The 16,183-nt window shown below is 41.5% G+C and overlaps 1 protein-coding gene across 2 annotated transcripts in view; it reads right to left on the reverse strand.

Annotated features, from left to right (window-relative positions):
• Positions 1-14,310: 14,310 nt before the first annotated feature.
• The window catches only part of prkd3 (protein kinase D3), a 46,581-nt gene continuing 44,708 nt past the window's right edge, over positions 14,311-16,183 (reverse strand). For both annotated transcript variants that reach the window (XM_080513317.1, XM_080513316.1), the window contains exon 19: positions 14,311-16,170. In XM_080513317.1, the coding sequence (XP_080369443.1) occupies positions 15,997-16,170 (174 nt within the window). In that variant the 3' untranslated portion in view covers positions 14,311-15,996. The remainder of the gene's footprint in view (positions 16,171-16,183) is intronic.

The raw sequence follows: 16,183 nt of genomic DNA on the forward strand, positions 1-16,183 counted from the left end.
GGAGGACTTTCACAAAGCGTCTCCCAGCAGTGGAAAAGCCCAAAGTGTCTCTAATAGCAGGTGACTGGGGACCACTGAGTGTGTTCTGGTCGTCGGCGGATGTCCCTTCGTCGGGGGCTGGCGCATGTGTCTTATGGCGGCAGCCGTGAGACGCGCCTGTCAGTGACTGGAGTTCAAATGACGCTCCGTGCTGCTTGTTAACGCTGTGATATAGCTCTGTGCGCCAGGCAAGCCTCCAATCCCTACTTCTACGCCTTGGGCCCTATTTGAATAATCTCCTCGCACCTAGGCGTGAGGCTCCTCAAGCTCCCCCCCCCCCCCCCCACCCACCCTACCCACCACCCACCACCCCAATTGTACACCTGCGCTGAGTGAAAAGAACAGTTTCATATGAAAAGCTTCATTATAAACTAATCTTATTGTGTTTTGGCAGGGGTAAAAAAAAAAAAAAAAGAAAGAAAGAAGGGGGTAACTATAAAAGGAGTGTTTGGCGCTCTTCCTTAGTATGCTTTTCATTACGCACATCCTCCGACGTACTCATTTCACTTGAATTAAAATCATAATCCATTTTTTGTGTCCAAAGCATTTATTGCTTGAATCTACATATAGGCGTCAGATATTGCTATATTACAACGTGCAAATGTTTATAACTAGATACATGTTGTATGTTTAGAAATTCCACATAAAACGATGTTTTATAACAAAATAAATAATTGAATTTATATTTCTGCAGATATATATTTTTTTATTTCATAAGTATGTTACTTGTATTTTCAACAGATGTGGTTACAGGTTTTGCATAATAACCAAACATCTGTATGTGAACTTAAAGGCAGCAATGAATCTAAAGCTGCTGTTAGATTGCATGCTTATATACTTTTGGTGTCCATTCAAATTATTTTACCCACTTTTTGTGGGTTTTTTTTTTTTAAATAGTGTTTATTTAGCAAAGCAAATCCTCCTATTTTTTTAGCCTTTCAAACATTTTGTTTCCAAATATTTGCCATTACTAATTATATGCTCATTTTGTACATTATTCTCAATCAGTTGCAAAAACAAGGGATAGTTTAAACCGAGATTTGATGTTTGTAAATGTTTTAATTGGGGTTGAATATACCAGGCACAGCTTCAGAGCGCCCTCTCTCGGTTGTTGCTTCAAACTGTGCTGTTGAGATTCTTAGAACTTTACTGTTTGTGGGAATGGACAGTCTTTGAACTCATCTTCTATGTGAAAGGTTTCAAACTGTCAGTTTTAACATGTGCTTTGTTTGAGGTTTTGCCACTAAATAAGTGCAAAATAAGTCCTAGTTCGAGTGAAAAACTCTATGTGCGTTCACATTTGTGTCCAAACACTTTTACGCACGTCTTTTATTTGCAAGAAGTTAATATGGTGACATCGATTTGAATGAAGCAGCTTCATAACAAAGGTAGGATACTTTTTTCAGCCCTCATATTGGTTTAGACGAGGGATTTAAATAGCGGAGGTCTTCCCCCATGTTTTGGTGTGCCGTCACATGTCGCCGACGGTAAAAAGGCCCGGAGCGCCGAGAGGCCCCTTAATTCTCGCAACCCGTACAGTATTTGTATGACACAAACATCAAGGTGAGTGCTGCAGAGCGCTGCCAGCCACGCGTCACTAGTTGTACATCTATTTGACTGCATATTTACGCAAGAGCATAACTATCAGTATAGAGCCCCATTAGTAAAGGCGAGCAAACCTGTCGTGTTGACGAGGGACTAACACAGTCTGCTTAACTTGGAAATGAGATCATGAGAAAAAGCTCTGTGTGTGTTTGAGGATTTGGGATTGCAACCGGCGGGGAGCTGGAGATGGTCAAATGTGCGTTTCTCGGCTTGACTCAGTCAATATCATTTTTTTTTTTATTTGATTTTTTCTTTATTATTATTATTAATAGAGTTGTCCACACGTCGACTATGAAAAAACACAGCGGTCTAAATATTTAATTACGGCGCATTTTTGCAATAATGTAATTTGTATATATTTGGAACAGATAAAATATAATCTGTTGTAAACTGTACACTATCAATGAATTCACCATGGAACCTTTTGGCCTAAATGGCAATAAAAAGAAGCAATGCATGTGTTTTGCACACATATTTTTCCACATTCTTTGAAATAATGGAGATCCTTTCTGTGGTATATCGAGCTAAATCTTGAGTAAAGAAAGGGGCTCGAATCCCAGGAAACACAGTTGGATGCAACTGGCAGTAGAGTGTAAATATGATTCTGACATACCCCATAAGTAAGGCTGTATAGGATATATATATATATATATATGTGTGTGTGTGTGTGTGTGTGTGTATATATATATATATATATATATATATATATATATATATATATATATATATATATATATATATATATATATATATATATATATATATAAAAAGCTTGAATTTTTACACATTTTCAGCTGCATCTCTTCAGAAATGTCCTCATGAATCTAGATAGTCTAAATAATTCAAGCTGACTGAAATAGTGTTACACAATCATGCATGGTGTTTTTGAAAGGAATAAAAAAGAATTGAGCAACCGACTGAAAAGTGACCTCAACTCTTTGAAATGGATTTAAAGCCAGCCTTTTCATGCGGTCATTCTACAGATTTACAGACTGAAACCTTCAGTATTTTCGAAAGGTCCTTGACCTATTTGACATTATGTTCCTGAATGAAACAAGTTGCTAATTCCACTGTTAATCATCAACCTGCCCGAGCCCCCTCACACATGGGTGAAGGTCACATTTTAGCTTTAGTCAAAAACAAAAAAAACAACCTGTTTTTCATTGCTGTTTTCTATTTGTTACCTTTTTTTTCATGGTGTAAGGTTGGGAGTGCCAGTACACCACGTAGTTCACAACAATACCTGCCCTGTTTATTCTTTCTCATGAGGTTAGAATAAAGTTAGGCAACATGGGTTTAAGTTTACAGAGAGATATCAGCCTAACCTAATCCAGGCTGTGCAGAGGTGTAACGTGGCTCCTTCATGTCTCTGTTTGACTTGCTGATGCAGTTAATCATCATGAGGCAAAATGATTGGTAAGGGTTTCAAACGACTTTCATGGTCCCCAAATTGAATTTATCGATAAAGAAAAAGATATACAGGATAGAGTTGATGAAGCTATGAGATGTGTAGCAGATAGTATCACTATACAGTATCTTAAATTTAGATATCTACGTGCAAAACAGCAGAGTCAGCATTGTAATTGCAATCATATCGTATTAAACTTGCATCACTGCTGGAATAATTGGGTCTTTACCACAATGAAACTTTGTGACTGGAAGTCAGGTCAGAACTGACAATTTGGAAATCCTCATTTCACCTAACTGAGGTTAAAGATCACACACTAAGTTCACTAAGCCAGTTATTAAAGAGTATTAAGTTGTTCTTCTGAAACGGTTGCATGCTGTAATACAACACATGGATGGATTTCATCATATTTTTTTACTTTATAAACGGACACCAAAGACAAAATTGACTTTTCAAAAATGGTTATTTATATCTATACCATAAAGAAAATGTTTCTTGGTATTAAAATATTAGAAAAGTCTCAATTGTACAAATACATTTTGTTCATATTATCATCATTTCAGCAGAGGAACAGCCACAATGTCACAACACTGAACTGTAACAGCACAAGTACAAGTGCAATAGCAACTTGATCATTTAATAATTGTACTAATTTTTTCATTTATTTTAGTTAATTTCAAACTACATTGCCTTTTTAAATAGTTTTTAATCAAAGTTTTCTTTCATGAATTACATCTTATTCATCTTTACCCTATTTGTACTATGAATGCACCTCAGATAAAGTAAAACCAAATTCATTGTGTCAGTGTCTGTATTGAATCCTTGCTTCTGTCAGCATTACCATTTAAAATTGAAGTTTACATGTAGAAACATCAGTATTATCACCCTGTTTGAAATGGCTCATCCTAAGCGTCGAGGTCACACTTGTTTTTCATTTGATTTCTATATTTTCCATCAATTCGTCCTGTGCTTTTGTATTCGGCATTAAACATTTTTTTTTTTTGAACGCATCGATTGGAGTACAGACTCTCAGAGCCTGCTGCTGCTGCCTTTATTGCCAGTCTTTCTGTTCCTTGCTCAGTTTTTCACAACCCTGTGCACACACTGGAACCGACAGCAGAGCTGCATGTGCTTTCACTCGCAAGAATGAGAAAAAGAAAAAAAGCCCGCACCTCTCATAGCTTGAATCGTGCATGAAAACGTGTCTTTTTTTTTCTCCCCCCCCTGGAAATGCACATCTGCACATCACAGTGCCATGACCTTCTGTGCTCCTCCAGCTGGATTTACCACCTTCTTGATCAATTAGCCTCCATGATGATGAGTGTTACATTTCACACATTCGGGGTGTCGTTCCTTTTACTGGTTATGACAAGGGAAGCCACTAAGTGGTGAAAGTTTAATGACTCAGTTAAAGAAGTGAAAGCTCAGCACCTACATGAGTGAGGCCCTAAAAAAGACACTTGGGAGGTTTTCTGGAGTGCCGACCAGGGGGGGATGAAAACAGGGTCAGCTCTGCTCTGTGAGAGGAAGGCGGATCTCTTCGGACATTCCTTCAAACACCCCGGAGTTGTTGGCGGGAATGTGTTAACTTTAAGTTTCAGCTTTCAAAGTAAGGATGCCTTCTTCTTCTTCTTCTTCTTCTTCTTCTATTTCTTTTTTGTCCTCCTGGCTGAAATTAAATGATGCACCCAAGAATGTCTCTTTGTGTCCTCCTGAGTACACCCAGGCCCACAAAACAGCACAGGGCAAAGGGTTAAGCATGTAATTCATCAAAATAAAATTAATAACAAGAGAGTCTTCCTCTTAGAAAGTGTTGGGAAAAAAAAATGTTTGCTGCCAACTTGCCTGTGGTGACAGTAAACATTCCAGAGCCGGGCTGGAGTTTGGACTTGCCATTATCTGCCACAGCTGTGACAACGCCTGTTGGCTGCAGGTTTGTGGCTGGCCACACTGTGTTTACCTGGAAATGAATCTGAAAAGCGGCCGGACTGGGAAGGCACACAAGCCAGCTAAATAAAAACCCAGAGTGGTCATTGCGAACGGGATGCAGTGGGAGGGAGTCCAAAGTTATTGCGCTGGCCCCGGTGGGTCAGGGCGCAAACACAGGCGTAAACGCTCTAAGGATATCCTCAAATACGCACCTTTTGATATTGAGAGGAATGTTGTGAGGCATGCCATTCGATATGCTTTATGTTGACTGTATCCAGGGCACGCCACATTCAATACTTGGCTCTTGTCATGTTAAAAAAAAAAAAAAAAAAGGGGAGAGAGAGCGAAAGAGAGGCTATGTTGACCACTGCCCTTCATTTATCAAACAAGGTGACAGTTTATCTATTGGACCACAGGAGTTGACCGAGGAAGGTGGGATCCTGAGAGATGCACAGATCAGATGACACTAAAGAAAGCCTTTGCACAGATCAGAGTCTTTAAGAGCTGAGACTGTTGCAACCTAATGTTTGGAATTAAGCAGCTTTAGATGGCACTTTTCAGCAAAACCTCCCAGTTCAGAGGTTAGTAACGTATAGATTTAGACATATAGGTGGCAAAAAGGCTTCCTCTTATAGTGCAAAGAGATAACAGTACATATGGAAAGGTTTTAATGTAATCTTTGAATTCTATTCAATTCAGATTCTTAAGAAATAACTTCATTTTGACTGGTCTACTGTCAGAGCTGAATTACTATCAGCAATGGTGTTTCTTTTCATGCTTCATGTTTGCAGAATAGTCCTTTCTATTCTATTGCATGCACGAGTAGGGACATTCAAAGCCTCTTTAAAAAGATTGACCTCTTTAAATTTAATTTTAATAGTAAATTGGGTATGAGACTGAAATGTCACATTGCCAGGTTGGGAAACTTCAGATTTCCCCTAAACAGCATCAGGTAAAACAGACTATAAAGAATACTTATCTAAAAGTTATCAGTGGACACATAGAGGAACTTCGCTGTTACTTTGGATGTTTTACGTCGAGTATAAACTCCTTCACCCTGATGCCCTCAGATGTCATCGTTCCCCACAATGTGATGTGATGAACTTTCTAAGAAACGTGGCTGGGATGTGTATTAGAGCCTGAAGATTTAATATCACCAAATCAGCACATTGTTATTCATTAGCGAGCCAACTGCAGAGTCAATACACATTTAATCACAGACTGAAGGCAATTAAAGCAGGAGGGAGGCCAGTAGTGCTATGGTAATTAAAGTGCCATGCTCCCATGGGACGCTCTGTGGCTAAATATCACTACAATCAAGCCCGTGCGGTAATCCATGATGAGCTATTGCCGTTCAGCTGCAGAAAGCACTGTCAGATTCCCCCCGTCAGCATGGACAAGGGGGCAAAGCGGGCCTTGTGATTAAAAAGTTGTGTATCTGTAATGGTCTTTCTAATCCTGAGTGTCTCCGGGGACGCAAGCGACCATCCTTTCCATGACAGTTAACTCATCAGATATCTGTCTCGTTCTGACTTGATATAAAAGATCAAAAAAAAAAGTGTGTGTGTGGGGGGGGGGGGGGTTCTTGAATCTGACAGACTGCAGCCAACCTCTTGAGAAAACACACACACACACACACACACACACACGCGTGCGCATCTCCACATCTGAGGGTCCTTTTTTTTCCATCACTCGCACAGTCAGCCAGTGAGCGAGGCTCATATCTGCCGGCGTCTTATCTGTATTCCAAGCTGATGGGGAAATTCAAGTTTGGGATTACCTCTGACTGCTGACCTGAACCTATCTCAGCCCCGTGCTTTCATTTTCCTCAAGCTCCAGAGCGACATATGACCAAATCTCACCCTCTCTTGAGCAGAGCATCACTGCATGCATACCTAAAAGCCATGAAATGTGCTCCCCATGTGTTGCATGCATGAGCAGGGAAATTAAAAGCTGATAGTGAGCGTGAGAGAGAGAGAGAGAGAGAGAGAGAGAGAGAGACAGAGCGAGCCAGCGAGGCGATATCTTCAGCCTTCACCCGGGCAGCCGTCTCCTTCCTGTAAGGACTGGGGGCCCATCCATATGCAGATGGCTAATTTGTAGTGTTTACAGAAGAGCACAGAAGAGGCCGACAACTCATGAAGAGGGCTGAAAGAGGCTGCCTACGTGTCACCCCAGGAGCCCGCTGTTAAAGGCTGCCCTAACCAGAGCAACAGCATAAGTGTCCAATCTGTGTTTGCTTACCCGTGGACGCCGATGGCCGAGTCCCGGCCTGGTGGCTCATAAATTTTGGCTTTTTTTCTTTCTGCCTCTTTTTTTTTTTTTTTACAGGACCCTGACAGCTAACAGGCTATTGGGAACAGGGACCCAATGGCACAGCCACTCAACAGATTAGCACCTCATCAGCCTCCTGCAGCTTCGAACAAATACCGTCCCTGCCTCCTTCAAGATACAATGGGGCGGCCATCGCTAAACAGCCTCCCGGCAAGGGATCGTCCCCCCCCCCCCCCCCACCCCTAATCCAGCCACAAAACTTCCTGGTCTGGTCTTTCTCTGGGGCACAGCTGCATGAAGGAGGCCCTTCCCCGGACCCTGAGCCCACCCCAAACCCAATTGGCAAGATGTGTGTATTTCAGGTGAGCAAATATTGCCACTTGCCTGAGAGTTCAATGGCCATCCCTTTTTGAGGCAGGGGAAGGAGGGGGGTTGAGCGAGGGGAGGGGGTTGCATATTGCGCCTTGGCTGCTTTGCGGCAGGGTTACATGTGGCCTCACAGAAGCACTCGGTCCACGGGATGGGTCAGGGGAATTCTCCGAGCACAGCTGGAGTCAGCAAATCAAACGTACCTATATGGCTCATATGCATTTTCCCAGACAAGCACACCATTCCCTTACCTTTCATTTCCTCTCTCAGCAACAAAAGAGTGACCCGGTGTCCCTGCATGCTGCCACACACATAGCTGTTGCCCTTCTTTTTTTTTTGTCTTTTTTTCTGCAATACACACACCGAGGAAAGCTTATAAAAGTAACATTATCTTATCATTAACTAAAATTCCCAAACAAAACATTTAAGATTTAGGTTATTAAGTCAAAGGTAAATATGCAGAGGAATTGAAAGTTGATCTTGTCAGCCACTTGTAATGTTTTTGGATTTCTTTGTCTCCAATACACAGTATAAGTATAGTATAAATACCTTCTGAAGCTGCATCTATTTGGCACCCAGGTATCAATGTGAAAATAACAAGGTATGCAAGGTGAGTGTATCAGAGATTGGAGTGTTTTTTGGGGGACTTGTGCCTTTTAACAAAGATACTGAAAAAAATAAAGCAGTGTAGCGAATACATGTGGGGCAAAGTTAAGCAATGCATGACTGATAGCCTAAAAATACCCATCATCAATATAAGGACCATATTTTTAACTTCCTCTTTTCTATATATTTATTTCATTAGACCCCTCATAACCATAACACCAAGACTATGATATATAGAACATAATTTCATAAAGTCATTGCAGGACCTCCTCAGTACAACTACTGAATCACAGGCAAATCGCACCAGTGTGTTACCTACAAAGTAATAATAAATAAATCCAGCCTCTCACTCATTGCACATTTTTTGAAAGTATCACAGCTATACAATCTAAATAAATCCAGTAAGTCTGTTGGTAGAAGGGTCAACTAAAAACAATGCTGCTTGTGTAAGATTTGTAGCATCAGGATTACTATAAATAATAGTTAGGATAACCAAACATTGTTGAGTTTGGTCCTACCTCTGCGTGCACCTTGCATTTCATTTCAAAATATGAAAATGGTTTAGTTAGTTATACGACCACACTACACACAAAACTAGTGCAATGGATAGTATGTGAATTATGCATACATATGCAAATATCTCTTATTATATATATATATATATATATATATATATATATATAATATATATATATATATATATACACACACATACACTCTTATAACCCACATTATATGAGACAGACATACTTGTTAGTGGATATAATATTTACTAAATCCAGTGAGAAATGTGATCAATTTGAATGAGCTATAAATGTGGAAAATGTTCTTTTCACAGTTTCACATTTAAAACTGATTTTATTGCCAATAAATAACATATCGTGATACATTTTTTGCACTGAATTTAAAAAGTCTTACAATGCAAACATTTAAATCGATGTTTGTATAAATGAGCACACTGTGGTCATGGCTTTTGTTACGATACCATTTAAAAAATAATCACAAATTTTAGTAATAGTAATGGAGTTAGGTTTTTCATTCCAGTCAACATTTCCTGAAACCGTCGTATAATGAATAACTATTTACCGAGCACAGCTGAAAGCAGCATTGTGAGGATAAAAGGCCACCAGCTGAATGCCGCACCAACAAGTCCCTCTATAAAGGCTAAAGAGTACAGGGCCAGCTTAGGTAAAGGCTGCAGAGCCCGTGGCTGCAGCCAGCTGTGTATTGGGTCAGAAGATGATGTGTCAGTGCAGACTGAGGACCACCTTGATCTACCCCCCCGCGCCCCACCCCCCACCCCCCCCTGGAAGTCAAACAGAAGTGCGGGTATAGCCGTGTCCTGGGAGGCCTTCTCTGCCATCACAGTGAAATGGAACTGGCCCAGAGAGCAAACAAGATCTGTCCCCCATCTCTCTCTCTCTCCCTCTCTCTCTCTCTCTCTCTCTCTCTCTCTCTCTCTCTCTCGCCCCCCACCCCCCCCCCCCCCCCCCCCCCCTCACTCACAAGCCCAGACCAGTCTTGTCTGGGTGATGGGTTTTTCTGTTGTTCTGTTTGTTTGCTTGTTTGGTCTGCAGCCCATGGATACCCAGCGTGGAGTAAAGAGAGGAGAAGTGGAGGAATCGAGGAGCAGAGAGGGGAGCTGGCTGTAGAGGGAGGGCGGTGGGGGTGGCGGGCATGCACGACACGCAGACCTCCCCTTGAGGTGACGAGAGACCTGCCGAGAAGCTACCACGGCAAAGCTGCTCGACAAATACACACAGACCCCTAGGATCAGGGTAGCACAGACACATCACCGTCTGTGATCTTACAACAGGAAATATTACTGACTCAAGTCTTATTACACCGGTTTAAATCAGGGCTGAAGTTAAAAATTACCAAAAAAAACCCAACCTTTGAAATAGGGGTCACAGTGTAGTCCAAATAAACTGGCATTACCCTCCATGCACGCTCAGTATGTGACTGACATCTCCCTGCGTTTGGTCTTTCTGAACAACACTTCTGTTTAACGGGATATTTCTTACACTCTGTGTGCAAAAAGAAAGGAAAAACTACTTTCATTCTATAATAACTAAATGCTTCATCAAATGCACTCACTGAGCAAACTCTTGCTTTCCTCTTTCAGTTGATAAACCAACAGAGAGTGACACCTTCTGGCTGTAATGAGAATTTTTTTTGTCACTAAACCCAGACAGAGCGAGTAACTCAGGGGAAGCATTGTTCACACATTTCGTATTTGAGGTGCGATCAGCTCCTCCAGCAGTCATTCACTTCTGTCCTGATGATGCAGAACAGGGATGCGCAGCTATTATCGCAAAACTGTCATCCTCAATCGCACAGAGAATTATACAATTATATTTAGCAAATCAGCATGCATATATTAGGTTGATTTAATCTAAAACTGGTTTTAGCATTGCTCAAACCAGTGATTACAGTTTATTAATGGTAAATATGGCTCATCTTATCAGGCAGCTTCCAGTTGTGTGTCAGACTTGCTCAGTGTGAGGTGAGGGAGCTTACCACTACACGACTGTGCCGAACTCGGCACAAACACTGACCAAATAATCACAAAATTCTGGTATTTGTAGGCTGTGAGGTTCTTTATTAAGCCAAGCTCACACTCAACACTACTGGGGAAGAAATACAGTTCTTAAAAAGCATAGATAAAACTTATTATGCTTTCTATAGAATAGAATACAATAGAATAGAATTATTATGTTTTTCCTCACATAGAATACAAATAATGTAGTTTAAATTACTAAAGGTACTGGATCACATGTTAATTTACACATACACTAACAAAGAAACCCATAAGAAAATGTTTGTGTTGCTTAGCAACCGTCATTTTGTGGTTTAGCTGTGGCACTATTTGTTTAGGATGAGAAAATACAAACAAATAATTTTCTACTTTTATTGCTTTCAACCAATATATGATGTAGCCAGCACGACTCCAAGTCCCAGCCTGATAATCATCTTTTGTGACGTTTCCTCAATAATGTGTATGTTTGTATGTGGTATTGCGAACTGGATGGAGTCAACACTTCATTTACACTACCTTCTTTTAAAACGTTAATAAAAACAACACACAGAGGAGCCTCGTGTGCAGCCAAAACAAACTCGATCAAGTACAAAGTATTACAAACCAGGTAATAAATGCACAAACTTGGATAAATAAAAAGTATGTTTTTATTTGACACATCAAATATTGAGTTTAGACCTTAGTTGAGCTTACAGTTCTCTCACTTTCTAACCCCCTGCGGCCCCCACCACCTTGAAAAGTTTTAAAGTATACCTGAAAAGCAGCATCTGTGTATTCTTTGCTCACCTGATGTCAGTGACAATATAATTCATTTAGTACGTGTTTTAGTGGAAATGTGCTTTTTTTTTTTTTTTTCAAGAAAGGACCTGGTATAAACTCATGTTAGTCAAAGGAGTGGTTCTTTGCGGCGTTTGCATGGGTTAATCTGAAAGTGCCACAAATCAACAAATGGATGGATTTCTACTGTAATGGTTTAGAAAGAAGCAGAGGTTAATATATGGGCTGTTCTGATTGGCTGAAGCAGCGATGTTGAGCTGATCTGGAGATTTTGTATGATCACGTTTATGTAAATCATGTAAACCATCTTCGTGAATGTCGAATGTGACGATCATATTATCTCCTAGGTTTCAGCGTCTGATGAATGTGAAATCAGTCTGGTGCAGGTTTTGGATGTAAAGGTTCAATAATCAAAATGCTGATTTTGATCATGACACTTTAGTTAGAAAGACACATTTAGCAGAAACTATATGAAAAGACTTGCAGCGAAACATTTATTTAATGAGGCACAGGGAGTTATGTGTGGTTATTAGGGAAGGGGTGTCAAACATATGGCCTGCTGGTCAAAACTCCCCAGAGAGGGTCGGTTTTAGCCTACAGGGTTTGTGACCCTTCAGACAGGATTTCAGGTCTTTGTGCAGATTTCATACATAAAGCATAAAACCATTTGTTCCCATTGTGGATGCATCAAAGACTTAAAGAAAGAGATAGTCGTAGAAAATACTTTTACACTGTTGTTCCCCACAGAATAGAACATTAAGATGACTTTAAAATATCAAATAAGAAGATCAATAAAAATGTTTCTTTCCTGCAAGCTGGTTCCCATTCTGGAATAAAAGATTTAATGAAATGGGGACTTCCTTGTACCTCTTTACAGTAAAACAAATGGAAGGTAATTGAAGACATTTTAATTGTCCAGTCTACATACCAGGCTGTCTGTGGCCTTGTGACTAAATACCTGAAGCTTTCAGCCAGAGGAGGGAGACATTGCTTCTTTTTTGAGTTTAGGAACTGAAGCGCCACTAAATCACATCACATTATTATAGGAAGTTTATTGTGTTCATTATTATATCATCAAAGGCTAGTTTAATAGACTCAGTGGATAAAATACCAGACCCACGGAGGTTAATGGGGTCGTTTGTTCTGAAAGAGTCCACATCTTGAAATCATTCAGACTGATAGACAGAAAAGAGGAGTGTCAAATATCTGTCCCAGAAAAAAAAAAAGAAGGTATAACTGCAATGTGGCCAGTCATGATTGCAAGCAGGGGTCAGTTGATATCAAGAGAAGTACACTTCAAGCACTTGGCTGAATTAGTGACAGCTGCCCATTCTCTGCAGCGGTGTATGTTAAACTGCACCTTCAAACAATGAGCCCATTGAAGAAGTTCAGTCTGAGAGGGAGACGATTCATTCATACAGGCTGGAGCCAAACACACACTCCATACTTGAGGGGGGGGGGGGTCTGCGATAGCTTTTATCATCAGGGATTTCAAAGTCCTCCACAAACCCCCGCATCACCACCACCACCACCACCCTCTTTAACTGCACCATTACTGGCCTTGTGGTGAGCGACTGGCTCAGAGCGGTGCAACAATCGCATCCAGCTGCGGAGAATGGGATCTGACACGAGACGTACACACACACGCACACACGCACACACACACACACACACACACACACACACACACACACACACACACACACACACACACACACACACACACACACACACACACACACACACACACACACACACACACACACACACACACACACACACACACGAGAAGGCAGTCGCTCCACAAATGTGAAGCCTGGTTGCTCTTTAATGTTTTATTGCAGAGCACTTCTTTATGATGTCTTCTCCAGAGAGGAGCTGCAGAAATCAACTTCATTTAGGGCTGCCCAGTGTTGTGGTGGTTTGTACTCTTGCCTGACATCAAGAATCTACCCAGTTTGATGGGCTACAGTCCCCCAGTGACCCTAATTTGGATAAAAGCGTACAGCAGATGACACATTCTACCTGTGCATGAATGTTTTTTCACTGGTTTCCTCTTTCAGTCGAACTTCTTAGGTGCGTTAGTGTCTCTGAGTTGCATGTAAATGAGAGTGTGTGGTTGATCTTCTGTCTTTGTCCTGTGATGGACTGGTGATCTCAGCTGTAACCTGCAGCATCTGAAAGATCCGGCTGCATGATCACATACAACTTACATACTCATATGTGTATGGGAGCAGTTGGTAGAGTTGTCAGTTGTCTCTCCATCAGAAGCTCTCAGGTTCAATCCCCCCATCTCCTCCCTGTCCATATGACAAAATGTCCCTGAGCAAGACACTGAGCCTCAAAACTTGTGCGTGTCTTGCATGGCAACGGTCATCGATAATACATAAGTGAATGACACAAGCAATGCAAAGCACTTTGGGGGCTGCTGAAACAGTGAGGGGGTGCTGTTTACGCCAAATCCTTTTGATAATATTGTGTAAAGTAGTTGTTGCAGTAGTCGTCTGTTTAGTTCCATTCAGCAGCTTTGAAGCCTAATCACAAAAAAAAAAAAAAAAGGCTAAACAAAGGCACAGGCAAATTAGCAGGCAAGTGCTGAAAATTTCAGACAATTTCATTAATATGCTTCAGCTGTAGTGAGTGGCTTTGATTTTTGTACATCTGTACGCAGTAAAGTATGTTTGGTCAATGGATTGATGGATGTTGAACTAAGAGGAGTGTACAGATAGAAAACACCTCCAAGACACATATAGTTAAGGTTTTATTCAATTAATATGTACTGAAATATACAAAACACTGACACCTGCCAATCCAGCGGCAACAGAGACAGAAAAAAAAAAAAATAGGAGAAGAGGAACAAACTCCCAAAACACAGAGAGCAAACGACAAGCGTGTAGTCCTTTAAACTCCCACGTGAACCAAACAAACCTTATACAGAGGATGTGCTGAAATGATCCGGACCAGTTGTTTTTCAGAGTGTGGAGTCGGCCTGCTCTTTGGGGCGCAGCAGCAAGGAAAATGTGCGGGTGAGGAGGGGGCTTACCTTTCCCCAGCATGATTGTTTTATTCCTTTTAATTCTTGTGAGAAAAAAAAATCAATAGGCTTTCAAATTGAAAGCATCTGCCTAGCGCAAGAAGAGTTATTCTTTTTAATATCTTTTGATCCGAACAATATCTTATAATGAGAAACACATCTGGAAGTCCGGCATTCACTCAACAACGAGTCCATAGCGTGAGACAAAAGCATGTGCAGTGTGAGGATTGTGGTTCGAGGTCTGCGGGGGGGGGTGCAGTCGAGCGTCCCACACTTTGAAAACGCCTGATCCAGACAAGACAAAACAACCGACACCAGCATTTTTTGTTCTAGTTTGGCCAAACGACGGTTTCAGACACCTGCAGAGCACCGGCAATACCCAGAGCTGATGAAGAGTGACATTCAGGCCAGAAGCTCAGGGAAACAGGACACAGAGACACGGTGCTGTAAGACAACAGTGCACGTGCATGTTTCAATCTCATGTCCAACAGGAGCATCGGCTCCATGATTACATTTTGATGAAAGTTCATCGTCTTCACAAGAAAGAAAAACAGTTTGGAAACACTGAAATGAGCCAGGCGAATGTAATTTCTCTTATTGAAGAGGGGGAGCTGATTATTCCCATACACGAGCTCTGATGTGGCGATAAAAAATACCTGCCGAGACAACAAATCCTGAACGAGTTTTTCCGCTTTATTCCACCAATGACTTTTTGCATTTTCAATTGAAATGTGCTTTGTTTTCTGTCGCAGTGAATAGTGTTTCTATTCAGTTGCTATGTTCAATAGTAACATAGTGCAAAAACCTACAATACTAAGTACATTTAAAAAAATAAACAGACAAATACATACAAAGCATGTGATGGTTCCAGTTTCTTACCAAAGGACAGCCTCACAAACAGTTCGTAGATCACAACAAACGTGTGTGTGTTTGAGTCTCGGACCAGAAATCCCTTGTGAAAAGTGCCCTTTAATCCTGGTGTGAGCATCTCTTTTTCAATGAACAATAAGACAGCTTGTATAATTCAAGAGCTGTGGGGAACTGCGTATAAATTAGCTGTATTAGCTATTACGTTCAACTTTTGTAGTTTGGTCTGAGATTGTTCTCAAAACAGCCAAAACTGCGAGTCCATGGAATGTTTTCATATGGTACAAGGAAGCGACAGCACGCCTCTCGCTACGCAATTTTTCTCCTGCGATACGCAGCTCCACCTGCTGGCCGTTTGTAGTGCTGCATCGCGCTACAAAATTGGGTTTCCCCCACTTCCGAAGCCTCCTGAGAGCGACTCTCCTGCTTCTCGCTGTTTCCACAACAAACAGTTCTGGAGGGAAAACCTTCCACTCCCAAAGCTTTGTGCGCAAAGTCCCCAGCGACAATTCCTGTCCTTTACGATGTCGTAGCGACTCCCCTCTGCCACTAGGGGTCCTCTTCCATGTCGTCCAGGTTTGGCGCCATGATGAAATGTTTCGGGTGAACCAGACTGTGCTCGTCTGCGTACTCCTCCCAGCGCGCGTCGTCGCTCTCGTGGGTGATGTAGCGCTCGCCTCGCCGCGTCTCGAACTCCCTCAGATCCAGCCATGTCTGATAGCCCTGGGAAGACAAA

This window comes from Blennius ocellaris (genome assembly GCF_963422515.1).
Source record: "Blennius ocellaris genome assembly, chromosome: 17".
In the NCBI taxonomy this organism is placed as follows: Eukaryota; Metazoa; Chordata; class Actinopteri; order Blenniiformes; family Blenniidae; genus Blennius; species Blennius ocellaris.